Source organism: Microtus oregoni, unplaced genomic scaffold (assembly GCF_018167655.1).
Source record: "Microtus oregoni isolate MIOR12 unplaced genomic scaffold, Mior012 000028F_ref0000031, whole genome shotgun sequence".
Taxonomy (NCBI): Eukaryota; Metazoa; Chordata; class Mammalia; order Rodentia; family Cricetidae; genus Microtus; species Microtus oregoni.
This window is the reverse complement of record NW_024543087.1, coordinates 22,922,808-22,937,459: the sequence shown is the minus strand read 5'-3', so window position 1 is coordinate 22,937,459 and position 14,652 is coordinate 22,922,808. Positions and strand designations below refer to the sequence as shown.

General features: G+C 45.6%; 1 protein-coding gene across 1 annotated transcript in view; it reads right to left on the bottom strand.

The window, feature by feature from the left end:
• The window catches only part of Pccb (propionyl-CoA carboxylase subunit beta), a 46,681-nt gene that overhangs the window by 27,565 nt on the left and 4,464 nt on the right, over nucleotides 1-14,652 (bottom strand). The window contains exons 4-6 of the mRNA XM_041677166.1: nucleotides 12,436-12,492; nucleotides 8,674-8,787; nucleotides 4,315-4,425 (exon numbers count right to left, since the gene is read on the bottom strand). Of these exons, the coding sequence (XP_041533100.1) occupies nucleotides 4,315-4,425; nucleotides 8,674-8,787; nucleotides 12,436-12,492 (282 nt within the window). The remainder of the gene's footprint in view (nucleotides 1-4,314; nucleotides 4,426-8,673; nucleotides 8,788-12,435; nucleotides 12,493-14,652) is intronic.

Below are 14,652 nucleotides of genomic sequence, written 5' to 3'. Positions count from 1 at the left end.
TGTGACCCCGACTTTGATAACAATCAGCTCAAGCAGTTATGGATTACAGTTATGTATTCTTCCTTAACACGCAAGGTTTACAGAAGTGCGTCCATGGTCAATGCGCTCCATGTCATTTATGCTCACAGGAACCAGGATTTAAGACTTCTGTTTATAGAAATTGTACATTTGCATCGTGGCAGCCTGAGGCTGGACCACCGTCAGGAGACTATGATCCTCATCTAACGTGCTCCCGCGTGGGAACCCACAGTCACCTGTATGTTTCCCAGAATCTGCTAGCAATGAATTAAACTTTAAAATAATTTTTTAAAAAAATCTAAATATATAGTAATCAAGACAATCATGCATTGCCGAAAAACTAAGCACCAATGGAGCAGACCGTGGAGTCTAGAAGCAAGTTCATAAAGTCTGCTGACCCTTGCCAAGGAAACAAAGGTTAAGTTGTAGTTATCTAGCTTAAGGCTAGGGATTGCTAGAGAATTTGCCTGGGCTAGACCCTCGGTTCAACCCCAAATATAACAAAACAAAACAAAACAACAAATATAAGCCTGGAGAAGCCTTTAATCCCAGCACTCAGGAAACAGGCAGGAGGATCTCTGAGTTTAAGGCTAGTCTTGTCTGCATAGTGAATTCCAGAACAGCCAGGACTGTCACATAAAAAAATCCTGTCTCAAGAAACCAAACCAAACCAAAAGAAAACAAAATAAAATAACCCATAAGTATATATTTTAGCCACCCATTCCTATTATCCCAACACTCAGGGGCTGAGGCAGGAGAAGAACCATGCTAGAAGCCATCCTGGGCTACATCGTAACTCCCAGACCAGTCTGGGCTATAGAATGGTACCTCATCTCAACAAACGCACCAAAAACCAAACTATACCAAAAACTCAGAAAAATCAAAAGTAGGAACAAAGTTCATGGGGGAAAAAAGTTAAAAGAACTGAACAGATAACTCACCAAAGAAAACACACAAATAGAAAATAAAGACATGAAGAGACGTTGCATGTGACCCACCAACTCACTAGCACAGCTGTGGTGTCCTGAAAGCACGTGTTCCCCATGGGCTCGTGTGTTCGCATGCTTAGTTCCCCCTGGGCTCGTGTGTTCGCATGTTTAGTTCCCCCTGAGCTCGTGTGTTCACATGCTTAGTTCCCCATGGGCTCATGTGTTCGCATGCTTAGTTCCCCATGGGCCTGTTAGTTCCCCATGGGCCCGTGTGTTCGCATGTTTAGTTCCCCCTGGGCTCGTGTGTTCACATGTTTAGTTCCCCCTGGGCTCGTGTGTTCGCATGCTTAGTTCCCCATGGGCTCGTGTGTTCGCATGCTTAGTTCCCCATGGGCCCGTTAGTTCCCCATGGGCCCGTGTGTTCGCATGTTTAGTTCCCCCTGGGCTCGTGTGTTCGCATGTTTAGTTCCCCCTGGGCTCGTGTGTTCGCATGCTTAGTTCCCCATGGGCTCGTGTGTTCGCATGCTTAGTTCCCCCTGGGCTCGTGTGTTCGCATGTTTAGTTCCCCCTGGGCTCGTGTGTTCGCATGTTTAGTTCCCCATGGGCTCGTGTGTTCGCATGTTTAGTTCCCCCTGGGCTCGTGTGTTCGCATGTTTAGTTCCCCATGGGCTCGTGTGTTCGCATGCTTAGTCCCCCTGGGCTCGTGTGTTCGCATGTTTAGTCCCCCTGGGCTCGTGTGTTCGCATGCTTAGTTCCCCATGGGCTCGTGTGTTCGCATGCTTAGTTCCCCATGGGCTCGTGTGTTCGCATGTTTAGTTCCCCATGGGCTTGTGTGTTCGCATGTTTAGTCCCCCTGGGCTTGTGTGTTCGCATGTTTAGTTCCCCCTGGTGGACTGTCAGAGAAGGATTAGAAGGTGTGGCCTTGCTGAAGAAAGTGGGCTTTGAGGTTTCGAAAGCTAATGCCTTTTGCCTATCGATCAGGATGTAGTTCTCAGCTACTTCTCCAGTACCCTGCCTGTCTGCCCACATGCTGCAGTGGTCCTCCTGCCATGATGATAAAGGACTAGGCCTCTGAAACTGTGAGCAAGCCCCTGAAATTAAATATTTTCCTTTGTAAGATTTGCTGTGGTCATGTTGTCTCTTCACAGCAATAGAATACTAAGATAATGGCCAAATTCAAAGACAATGGCAGCATCAAATCTGGGCAATGACGTAGGACAACTGGACTCTTTCACTGGTGGTGGGTGAGAATGCATGGGGATGTGACCACTTTGGGAAACAATTTGGTAGCTTCTTATAAAACAAAATCCACACTGAACACCTGATTCTGCCACAGAGTGCACTGCAGAATCAGGCCAGGAAAGTAAGGAACCTTAAGTATGTGAAACTAAGTTAAGGAAGCTGGTCTGAAAAGATTCCATACAGACCCAACTACACCATATTCCAGAAAAGACAGAGAACTACGGGCAGGGGATAGAGATGGTTCAATGTTTACAAGTACTGGTTGCTCTTCCAGAGGACCCAGGTTAGATTCCCAACACCCACATGGTGGCTCACAACCATCTTTAATTCTAGTCCCAGGGGATCTGACTCCCTCTTCTGGCCTCCACTGGGAACCATGCACACAGGTGATACATACACATACATACAGGCAAAACACCCAAACACATAAAATAATTTTTTGATGGGAGGACTCCTACACAGCTGCAGTCAGCACCTGAGGGTCCACACGTAGCCCTAATCTGCCTTTTTGCCTTCAGCACCTTCTGTTTAACATATGTGAATCAGGTATGAGAGTTCCAGAAGGTGCAAAGCCTTTGCAACACCTGGTTGGGAGACAACCCGGAAACCCACCAATATTTTCTGATCGAGAATTTGCATTTGGCATTGTCCTTTTGGAAGCTTAATTAAGGTGTTTTAGGAATATGGACATCAACTTGCTAAGGTGTAAACTGGAGGACAATAAAGAAGCCCTGAGCTAAGGGAAAACTCTGTAGAGAATCCACCCTGCAGCTGGAAAAGGCTAAATTCATCCTCTGTATTTTCTTCCCAGACCCACACGAATGAACATCCACACCAGAACCACAGCAAGACAGAAAGACAATGGACCAGACTGGAGGGAGTGGGGGGACGAGCTGGGACGATTAGAGGAAGGGGAAACCAAAAGCAGAATATATTATATTTTTAAAAATCTATTTTCAATAAAAGAATAAAAAGGATGCTTTCAATTGTCACTAGGAGTAGATCCACTGGGCAAGAGTAGCACTTTTGGTACTTTTGGATTTCAACTGCCAAGCTACCCTGGAGAAAAGGTGCCCAAGTCACATTTCTTCTGCAATTGTCCTCTCACACTAAGTAACTGCCATTACTTTCCCCCTCAGCCTTCCTCTGCCATGGTATTTAGTGCTCATTTTTTGAACATTAAAAAATCAGCCTTTCTATCTTAACTACCAGATTTAGGATAGCTACCCACATATAATTTCAAGAGGATTTCACCTAAAAATAGTCTATCACAGCCAGGTGGTAGTGGCACACACCTTTAATCCCAGCAGAGGCAGGTGGATCTCTGAGTTCAAGACTAGCGTGGTCTACAGAGCAAGGATCAGGACAGTCGGGGCTACACAGAGAAGGTGTCTCAAAAAAAAAAACTATCTGAGGCTAGTAAAGCACTCCTTTAATCCCAGCACGCAGAAGGCAGAGGTACGCGGATCTCTGTGAGTTCAGACCAGTAAAGGGTGGACAGTAAGACCCCGACTCAGAAAATAACCTCAAAAAGTAGAATAAAATAAAAATCATGCCAGGCGGTGGTGGTGCACATCTCTAATCCCAGGGATCTTTCCAGGACAGTCAGTGTTACATAGTGAAACCTTGTCTTGAAAAACCAAAATAAATAAATAATAAGAATAAATTCATTTAAAATCCCCTTCCATTAAAGCCAGATGATGTGTTGATATACATCTCTCTAACTGAAGTTGCAGATCAAATTTTTCCATTTCCATTACAAAAAGGAAAGAAACATGGGGCATAGGGAGACACTCGTCAATAAAACAGACCACAGTAAGCCTTCCCAAGGGAGCCCTAGTCAGTAAACAGCCATCAGTCTGGGCAAAGGACAGGGATCTTCTGATTATGTGAAACTATTTGCAATTCAGATCACAGGTAAAACCACAGAGCCCACAAAAACCTTCCTCAAACACTACAGAGCCCATGCCAAACCTTCCTTCCACCCAGACTCAGAGCTTATCTCCACTCCACCGAACACCAATGAGAACTCAGATAAGGACGAGATCTGGGTCAGGCATTATGTTTGTTGCAGATGGTAGCCGCAGGACTCTCGGGGCACCAGGAACAGGCGCAGCTTTCTTACCTTGACCATGAATGTGAAGTCTGTTAGGGCAGGGGAGTAGACAGCCCCACCAGCGCATGGGCCCATGATCAGGGAAATCTGAGGGATGACTCCGGACGCTGTGACATTCCTCTGCCAACACAGAAAGGCAAAGCACCTGGTTACAGAAGCACTCACGAGGGTATCTGCAGGAAGATGAAGCCAACAATAAAATCAAGCCAAAGATCTAGTCAGGAAAGTGCTTCCAAAATTACGTGTGGCATTTGTCCCCATAATGGAGAGGTTGATGTGTCACTGAAACAAGGAGCATTCGTTGTCTTGACAGCGGTTCCTCGAAGTGTCCACCAGAATGTGGCTACAGGTCCCGCCACTTTCTCATGTGCACCCAATGTGCGCAGAGCCACCAGAGGGAAGCAGCCAACAGTCACCTTGCAAGTAGCCCTGACCTCTGTGTTCAGCTCCCAGAAGTCATGCCAGAGAGGCAGGTGGCACTTAAGAGACCCTCGGTATCTGCTCCTCAGCCAACGCTTGGTGGTAGTGAGGGGAAACGCTGCATACTACAGCTCATCACAGCACCAAAGACATCTCTACTCAGCAAAAAAAAAAGGGGGGGGGTGGACTTTCACCTGCAGCAGAACTGAGTTTAGAAAATACCTTTAAAAACTACTATAAAATTAGGAGACGTCGTCAAAAACAAGTATTCAAGTCTCCGGTAATGAACAAAATGTTTATGCCTAAAAACTGCTCAGCAAGCCAGAAATGGTGGCTCACACTTTTAACCCCAGCACCTGGGAAGCTGAGGCAGGAGGATTATGCTACAAGTCCTAGACTGAGTCCAAAGCTAGGCTGAGTTACACTGAAAGACCCTGTCTCCCTTCTATCTCCACGAGAAGAGGGGCGGAAAGCTGAACACTAAACAAGATTAAGGCACCTGAGAGTCCAGCGTTTTTAATTAAGGCTCACCAATCCCATGCCAGCTCAGGGTGACACCTGGGGGAAAGGAAATAACAGGAAACAGCAAGCCAAGCTCTCAAGAAGCAATTGAGTTAACCTGTGATTAAAAACCCATTGCTGGAGGTTGGGGAAATGGCTCAGTGGGTAACTGCAAACATGAGGACAGGAACTCAGATGTCCAGGACCCAAAGCCAGATGGGGTTGCTTGAGCTTCTATAGTCCCAACACTTCTATAGCATGATGGGAGGCGGAGGCAGGGGGATTCCCACAAGCTCATAGGACAGTTACCTTGGAATACACAGGAGGGAGCAACATGATATCCTATCTCGAAACTAGGGGGAAAGCCTGTTTTCTGACCACCACAGATCACCATGGATATGTACAACTGCGCGCGCGCATACATATATACACACACACACACACACACACACACACACACACACACATATATAAATAAAATATTGAATAAAAATCTCTTTTCTTAATTGGGACTGGAGCAACATCTCAGCAGTTAGGAGCATTTGCTGAATTCAGATCAGGAGACTTACTCCAGCTCCTGGGGACTCTTCACTGTTCTGAGATAATTATATACTTGCTTCATGAAGAAAACACATTGCTGTGACTGGTGTAATAAAAAGCTGAACAGCCAATAGCTAGACAGGAGGATAAGTGGGATTTCCAGGGAGAAAAGGGAAGAGGAAAAAGAACCTAGGTGTGTAGGAGATGCCAGGGAGACCTGAAGAGGTTGGACATATAGTACACAGATAACTGAGCCTCTTGGCAGAAGAAAGATTAACAAAAGCAAATTAAGTTACAGAAGCTAGTGGCACAAGCCTAAGCTAATGGTCAAAATTCATAATTAATAAGAAGCTTCTGTGTCGCTATTTGAGGGCTGGCGATTCAAAGATAGTCCGACAAGAAAGATTGCTACACTACACCATCTTCTGGTCTCCACAGGCACCTGGACACATAGGGCAGACTCAGACACACACATCCTGAAAAATAATTTTTTAAAAAATAAACAACAAGCTGGGCGGTGGTGCACACCTGATGTGGGATTCCCCTCTGTATGCTCTGATTACCATAAATGAACAAAGAAAATTGGCTTGGCCAGAGGCCTTTGTCAGGAAATTTGTCACGGCACTGAGGAAGTGACACCACAACCACAGAGCAACATGCATTTACAGAAATAGCTCAGGAAGTCACAGTCAGATCCCACACTCAACAAGCAAAGATCAGTAGGCCCTGAAGACTGATAGAACCCAATTTGCAAGTTACCAGAAAGCCAGACATGGTGGTTTTGGGCCCCCAAAGGAAGTGGCACAATTAGGACCTGTGGTCTTGTTGGAGTAGGTGTGGTCTTGTTGCTGGGAGTGTGTCACTGTGTAGATGGGCTTTGACGTCTCGTATATGCTTAACAGATATGGTAAAGGAGGCTAAAGAGATGGTTTAGTGGTTAAAGAAAATGGTTGCTCCTCCAGAGGACCCAAATTTGATTCCCAGCACCCACATGACTGTTTACAACCATCTATAACTCTAGACCCAGGAGATCCAACATCCTCTTCTGGAATCTACAGGCACCAGGCACACACACATGCATGCCGGCAAAACACCCATATGTAAGAAACAAAAATTAAAAGTTAAGGCCAGGTGTTGGTGGCAGAACATGTCTTAATCCCAATACTCACTTGGGAGGCAAAATCAGGTGGATCTCTGAGTTCGAGGCCAGCCTGATATACAGAGCGAGTTCCAGAATAACCAGGGCTACACAGAGAGGCCTTTCTCAAGTAAATAAGTAAGTAAATAAATAAATAATGAAGGTTGAATTTTTTTGAAAAATAAAATATGATGAAAATCAAAGTGAACTAAAATGGCCCAACTAAATATAAAGGGGGGAGCTGTGGCTGGGCACGGCAGCACAGACCTATAACCTCACCAGGTAGTGTGAACTATATAGAGATATTTGTCTTTTAAAAAGGAAGGCATTGGCGATGGGAGGAGTCCAGAAAGCAGTCTTGGGATAAAGGCTTGATCCTGTGTTGTTAATTTCTGGAAACTTTTAATTGTGATGTAATTTCAGACCTCATGGAAAACTTGAAACAGTTTAAGATCTGTCCTGTGTTCTTTAGCCAGAGAACTGTCCCCACCACCGGCTGTATCATTCTCTCCAAAAATATATATTTGCATATCACATTATTTTGAAACATTTGAGGGCTAATTGGTGATATTTTGCTTCCTTTAGCTCTTAAGTCCTTCATTGTGTGTTTCTGGGGGAACATTTACCAGAGTATAATCGTAAAAGGAGATTTAACCCTGATCTATTGCTATCTGTAGTCCTTATCTAGGGGCCTCGATTATATACCCTTAGTAGTTTCCTTTCCTTCTCCGGTTCCTCTCTTTCACTTTTTCTCTTTTCTCCTTCCCTTTTCGCTTCTCTCCCTTCCCCTCTTCTCTCTCCTTTCCTCTCCTCCCTTTTTCCCCCTCCCCTCCCCTTTCCTATCCTTTCCTCTCCTCCCCTCTATTTTTTCCTACCCTCTCCTTCCTTCCCTTCCACTCTTCTTCTCTCTCCTTTCCTTCCCTCTCCTCCCTTTCCCTCCCCTCCCCTCTTTTTCCCTCCCCTATCCTTTCCTCTCCTCCCTCCCTTGTCCTTTTCTCTCCTATCTCCTACCCTTCCCCTCCCCCCTCTTTCCTTCTCCCTCTTTCCTTATACTTTTGTTCCTGACTAGGAATGAATTCAATTGTTATACCGCTTTAATTATTTTTTCTTTAAAGAAAAAAGCATGTTTAAGACAAACAGAAGCTGGGAAGCCTCTCAAGGGCCAGAACTGCCTTACAAGTTAGAATACCTCTCACACAGCTGCTCGGATGAATCCTGAAGGGTGGTGACCCTGGACAGGACAGCTGTCATTCCCGCAGGGGAGGGAGGCTAGCCCGGGGCTGACTGGAAACTTCCTGGCTCTGGTCTCTGTCAGACCCTCCCTGTCTCTCTCTCATAAACCAGGCAGGTATCTGGAATGATGTGCTCTAAGGCCTTTGATTTGAAGAGATTTCTTCTTCTTTGTATAATCATCCAGAATGTTAAATTAAAAGAGCACTTTTAAAAAATTCTAATTATAGCAAATCAGTTTACTTTAACGTTCCTTACCGTGTTGCTCTTGCTTCAAAAAAAAGAAAAGAAAGAAAAAAAAAAACATTTCCAAGTACTTTCTCCTCGTGAGTGACCTTGAACTAATTATTCACCTAACAACTGGCCCTCTATCAAGAAGAAAAAGCAGGCTCTGCAGCCACCTGGCAGGTTATCCACCCCCATCCCACCCACGGTGGCAGTGATGGAGACAACACAGAGGCAGGATGGGGCAGAGGACAGTGTGGAGAGACAGGCACCAGAACACACTCACGGACTCCGGCTGTGAATAGGTTTCTCACCAGGAAGATGTCTGCGTAGCCAGCCAAGGACTCCACCCCCTCCTGGATTCGGGCGCCCCCGGAGTCGTTCAGCCCGATCACTGGAGCCCCTACTGTTAAGGCCTGGTCCATGATCTAAAACGGCATAGAAATCCCATGAGACATCTGCTCTGGTTTTCAAAAGCAGCAGTGACAAAACGCCTTGTAGTGCCAAGAAGATGGCTTGCTGGGTGAGAGTCACCAGACTAAGAGGCCACTGCCTGTGCCCCCACAAGCCAGGCCCAGCCACCCATGCTCAATGAGTCCATTGGAGCCAAATGAATAGTGAAAAGCAGAAAAGGGAGATTTATCAATGTGACCACACAGGAGGAGGGACAAAGGGATCCAGACTTTATGCCCCCACCAAGGCCACCTTCAGGGGTCCTGGTATGAGGAGGGTTTAAATACTTAAGAAGTTTGCATATCTGGACAGTCCCATAAGGTGTGGGCCCTGTCCCCCACTCAACTCCCAGGCTCTCCTACAAGGACATCTGTCAGGCTGGGAATCTTTCTCCAGGAGACAAGTGGCTCCTCTGAGAGCCTCAGGGCTTCCGCCATTTCTCCTGCAGAAATTCTTGGAGTCCAGTCTTTCAACAGTCCAGTAGCTGAAGAGGGGGGCCATGGCGCACAGTGTCTCTTTAGAACAGTGGTTCACAACCTTCCGAACGCTGCGACCCCTTAATACTGTTCCTCATGTTGTGGTGGCCCCCAACCATAAACTGGTTTATTTGCTACTTCATTTTGCTACTGTTATGAATCATAACTTAAATATCTGATATGCAGGATAACTGACATGTGACCCGCAAAGGGGTCGTGACCCACAGGTTGAGAACTGCTGCTTTAGCACATTTGGCCCATTCAAGCAGGCCAAGCACAAGATCACTTAACATAAAAGCCTGGTGAGACCCAAGTTAGATCCCCAAGAACCCACCATGTTAGGTAAGAACTAGCTCCTAAAAGCTGTGTTATACTTACACACACAGGCCAACACGCCTCACCCTCATTCTGTGTGTGTGTGTGTGTGTGTGTGTGTGTGTTTTCCAGAAAACATTTCCCTGTACTTTTCCAACCAGGAAGGAGTACCTTGATTTCAACCCCCATAATATCAGGATTCCTAAGGGAAGATGAGAGACCAGCTACCTAACAAAAGCCACAGGTTTTGCATTGTTGATGCTAAGAGGGTCAGCGGCCACATTTATTCCCAGTGACTCCTAAGGAACAGTGGGTGGCAGACAGAATGGAACAGAAGTCTATTTATGAAAGTGCACATTGGCCCATTAACCTGAGGCAGGTACACTGTGGCAGATTTTCCTCCTGGGTCTACAAGCTTCATGCGCAACATCCCACAGCCCTAGATGGTTTACAAAGCACGTTTACTCCCAGGATCTAAAGTTCTCCAAACACCAACTATACTTAGCATTATGCCCCAGATCATTTCAGTCTAGCAGGATTCTATCTGGTGAACTTTCGTTTGATTGGTACCTGGGGTTCTGTTTGTGTTCCTGTATCTTCATCAGCAGAAAAAGGATGTGACTGCAAGCCCTGCTCACATGAGGCAAGTGTTCTACCACAGAGCTCTAAACTCAGTCCCCTGAAGTGTTTTTAAAATATCTTTATGCAGGAGCTTAAGAGATGGCTCAGTGGTTAAGAGCAGTGCTCTTGCAAAAGACTCCAATTCAGTTCCCAGCATCCAGAGTGGCTCACAACCATCTGTAGCTCCAGTTCTAAAAGATGCAACACCCTCTTCTGGCCTCTGCAGGCACCAGGCACATACAGTACACACACAGGCAAACACTTAAGCACATTAAAAAAAAAATACTGTCATACAGTCTTTGTCCTGCTCTTCACATTTTAGCCCCTGGTCTCTCTGCCTAGATCTGAAATTCTATTCTTGGGATTCACAGAATCTCAAGGTAGCTGTGAACGGATATGTGGTTGTGATAGTTTGAATGTAATAAGACCCTATAATCTTATAGGGAGTGGCACTATTAGGAGGTGTGACTTTGCTGGAGTGGGTATGGCCTTGCTGGAGGAAGTATGTCACTGTGGGGACAGGTTTAGGTTTCCTATGTTTGGAATACTGCCCAGTGAGTCAGTCAGCTTCCTGTTGTCTGCAAGATGTAGACTCTCAGCTATTCCTCCAGCACATCTATCTGTAAGCCGCCATGCTCCCCACCATAATAAAATGGAAGTCGTCACCTCAAGCAAATGTTTTCTTTTATGAGAGTTGCATGGTCATGGTGTCTCCTCACAGCAATAAAAACCCTAAGACAGTGGTCTATGAACTTGAGGTGGAAGAAGTTTCCATTTTCCCCACATATTGCTCTAACTCTCCTTCATTTATGAACCACACATGTGCCTTTGCCATTAATAGAAACAAAAGCCTTTGTCACATTAAAGTTGCTGAGATCCATAAATATGTTTCCTCAATCCTCCTTTGAATTACACCAGTCAGATTCACTACTAAATCTTATTATTTAATGCATTAATAAGAACATATATTAATGAGCCAGACATAGTGGCACACACCTTTAATCCCAGCACTTGGGACGCAGAGGCAATCGGATCTCTGAGTTCAAGGCTAGCCTGGACTAAACAGAGAAACCCTGTCTCAAAAAAAAAAGTACATATATGACAATCTTCTTTTTTTTTTTTTGGATTTTCGAGACAGGGTTTCTCCGTAGCTTTTTGGTTCCTGTCCTGGAACTAGATCTTGTAGACCAGGCTGGCCTCGAACTCACAGAGATCCGCCTGCCTCTGCCTCCCGAGTGCTGGGATTAAAGGCGTGCGCCACCACCGCCTGGCTATATGACAGTCTTCTTTTGAATGCTTTCAGTCTTTGCAGGCAGAGGCCAGAGTAGAATGTCAAGTGTCCTCCTCTATCACCCTCAATCTTATTTTCCGAGATCCTCTTCATGAGGCTCTCTCCATGAACCCAAAGCTTGCTGTTCTGACTTGGCCCACCAGTCAGCAAGCTGCCAGACTCTGCCTGTTCCCCAAAAGCTGGGGTTACAAGCACATAATGGTCATGCTTGGGTTTTACGTGAGTGTTGGGAATTTGAACTCAGGTCCTTTGGTTTTCATACCAGATACTCACCATACCCACTGACCTATCTCTCCAGTCCGCAAGCCTTGTAATCGTAGGTGTTATTTTATGTGTGAGGAAACGTGACAGGTTCACACATATAATCCTGGCACTTGGGCAGGAGGAGGCAGAGGGACCAAGAGAAGAAAAGGAAAGATGGGCAGGGGGAGGAGAAGAAAAGCACAGAACAAGTGTGGGTATAGACTTTACCAGAGGTCAAGGAAACAGTGCGAAATAGTTTGAGTGTACTTGTAACCCCAGCTTTTGGGGAACAGACAGAGTCTTGCAGTTTGCTGACTGGGGGGCCGAGTCAGAACAGCAATGAACTAAGACTCCCTTCTAGACAGTACCACATCTTGTACAAATGTGCAATTTTTATAATTTATTTATTTTTATTTTATTTGCATTGTTTTGCCGGCATGAGGGTGTCAGATCTCGGGGTTATAGACAGTTGTAATGTAGCTGCCATGTGGGTTCTGAGAATTGAACCCTGGTCCTCTGGAAGAGCAATCAATTGCTCTTAATTGTTTAGCCATCTCTGTAGCCCCAAATGTGCAATTTCTTATACCTAGCTCAATTCATTACACCCCCAGAATACTCAGTGTGTGCCACACAAACTGAGGGAAGCTCTGGGTTTATTTTCAATATCAAACACTTACTTTGCAGATCTTTTGAGCATGTGCTCCTGACAGACTGCCTCCAAAAACAGTAAAATCCTGAAAAAAACAAAACAAAAACAATTAAACCAGCATGTAAAATATAATGACAAGGCAGAGCTGAAGACCCAGGGAAATGGGAAACTCAACATTGTTAAAGGCATTCCAGACATTGAGAAAAATAGAGAAAAAAATACAACTCTAATACATAGACTATTGCCCAGAATAGTTAATAGGGTATCTTAAAGAGAGTTTGTGTAACATCAGAGTAGTAGTCTTTGCCCTACAAAAATGACTCAGAGCTCTGAGGCAATAACTTAAGCAGGATTAACCCAAATTCCTCCAGTGCCAAACAAGAGCTGCCATTTCCAGGTAGTATGTGGGATTCTGAAAACAGAGGAGGAGATGAAAGACGATCAGAGTCTCCCGGCCCCACCCCATCCCTGTGTCTGATACTGTCACACTAGGGACTTCTAATAAGCAGTAACAGCAGGCTAGCTGAGGGGAACTAAAAGCACAAAGGTATCATGTGATTGGGAGGAAGGAAATGGAAGCACACACCTGAAGGGGGGCAACCGATGAGGAACCAAAGAAAAGGTGGGGGGCATTAAAACAGGAGTAAACTGTGGTAAAAGAACTCAAAGAGCTCCCCCTTCACCTTGAGGGGAGAAAGGCTATTCCTCTAAAGAAATAGACTCCAGAATCAGATCATTGGCCTGAAAGAAGGCAAAGATGAGGATGAAAATCAGAGACTAGAAGCCTGAGTACTGAATGAGCCCTACTGGTTCCTTCCCTCTCCATAGAGCTTGCTCTCAGCCAATGACCAAGGGAAGAAGGATACTTTTCTGGAAAAAGTTAACAACTCAGAAAAATCACCCGTGTTAGTATCCTGGAAAGTGGAATGAGAAGGCTGGTTCACAACATCCCAAGGCCAGGGTCCAGCCTCTTTCAATGTCCATCTTCCCCACTAGGCTCCCCAAACCTGGAAAGACCCCCCTCCTTATGAGTCCAAAGCATTTGCTGGAGCCTCTTACCCGGTCTGTGGCTGCCTGTTCTGCCCCATTCTACCTTTAAACTGGTGTCTTCAGAATGAGAGCCCTGTCTTCATCATCTCCATCTCTTCCTCACTCCCACTTACTCTGTGAGCAGAGAAGGCACTCGAAAGTAGGATGGATTTGAATTTCTGTAGCGGCCTTGAGTAGTCAGACATCGCGGCCAGAAAACACAGTATCAATCTTTGTTCCATCATTTCCATGCTTCCTTATTTATTAACTTTTGCCCAGCCAGCTCATAAAAATTGAGAGGGAAAAAAGTAATCTTCAACATTTGGCAGACCCAATAGTAGAAAAATCTATTATGAAATAACACACAAAATACCCTGCTTATGTTGCTGCCGTGATGCACTAACTCAGAGTCATGGACCTACGACAACACTCTGCTCTCTCACATCCTGTGGTGCAGAAGCTCCCTCCCTCCCAGGGACCGCACTGGGTTGCAACCAAGAGCAACAGGTCTGTGACCTCTCAGGCCTCAAGGGCAGGCAACCTGATTACCTTTTCGAAGCTTCCAGCCACGGCTCCCGGTCCTCCTCTCCCAGAATGCTTCTCTATTTTCAAAGCCTCACATCACAGGTGGAGTCCTCACACGGCAGTATTCTGACCTTTCTTCCGGTTTTTGTTTTGTCTTGTTTGTTTGGTTTTCTTTAGGGGCGGGTAGTTTGGGTTTTTTGTTTGTTTGGTTTTGGTTTTTTGAGACAGAGTTTCTCTGTATAACAATTCTGGCTGTCCTGGAACTCGCTCTGTAGACCAGGCCAGCCTCTGCCTCCCCAGTGCTGGGGTTAAAGGTGTGTGCCACCATCACCCAGCCACTCTTTCTCTTTTTAAGGACCCTTGTGATTACATTAGGCCACCTGGGTAACCCAGGCCACACTATGCTAAAGTCACTTGATCAGAACCTTGATTCTTCTCTACCATGACAGGTAATGCACAGCTCTGGAGATAAAGATTTGGACAAACAGGGCTGGAGGGAAGCGATAGCAGTTAAGAAAACTGGCTGCTCTTCCAGAGGACCCAGGTTTGATTCCCAGCATCAACATGGGGCTTATAACCACCTATAACTCCACTGAATTCACAGAGACACACCTGCCTCTGCCTCCCGAGTGCTGGGATTAAAGGTATGCGCCACCACCACCCAGCATAAAATAATTTTTAAAAAAGCAAT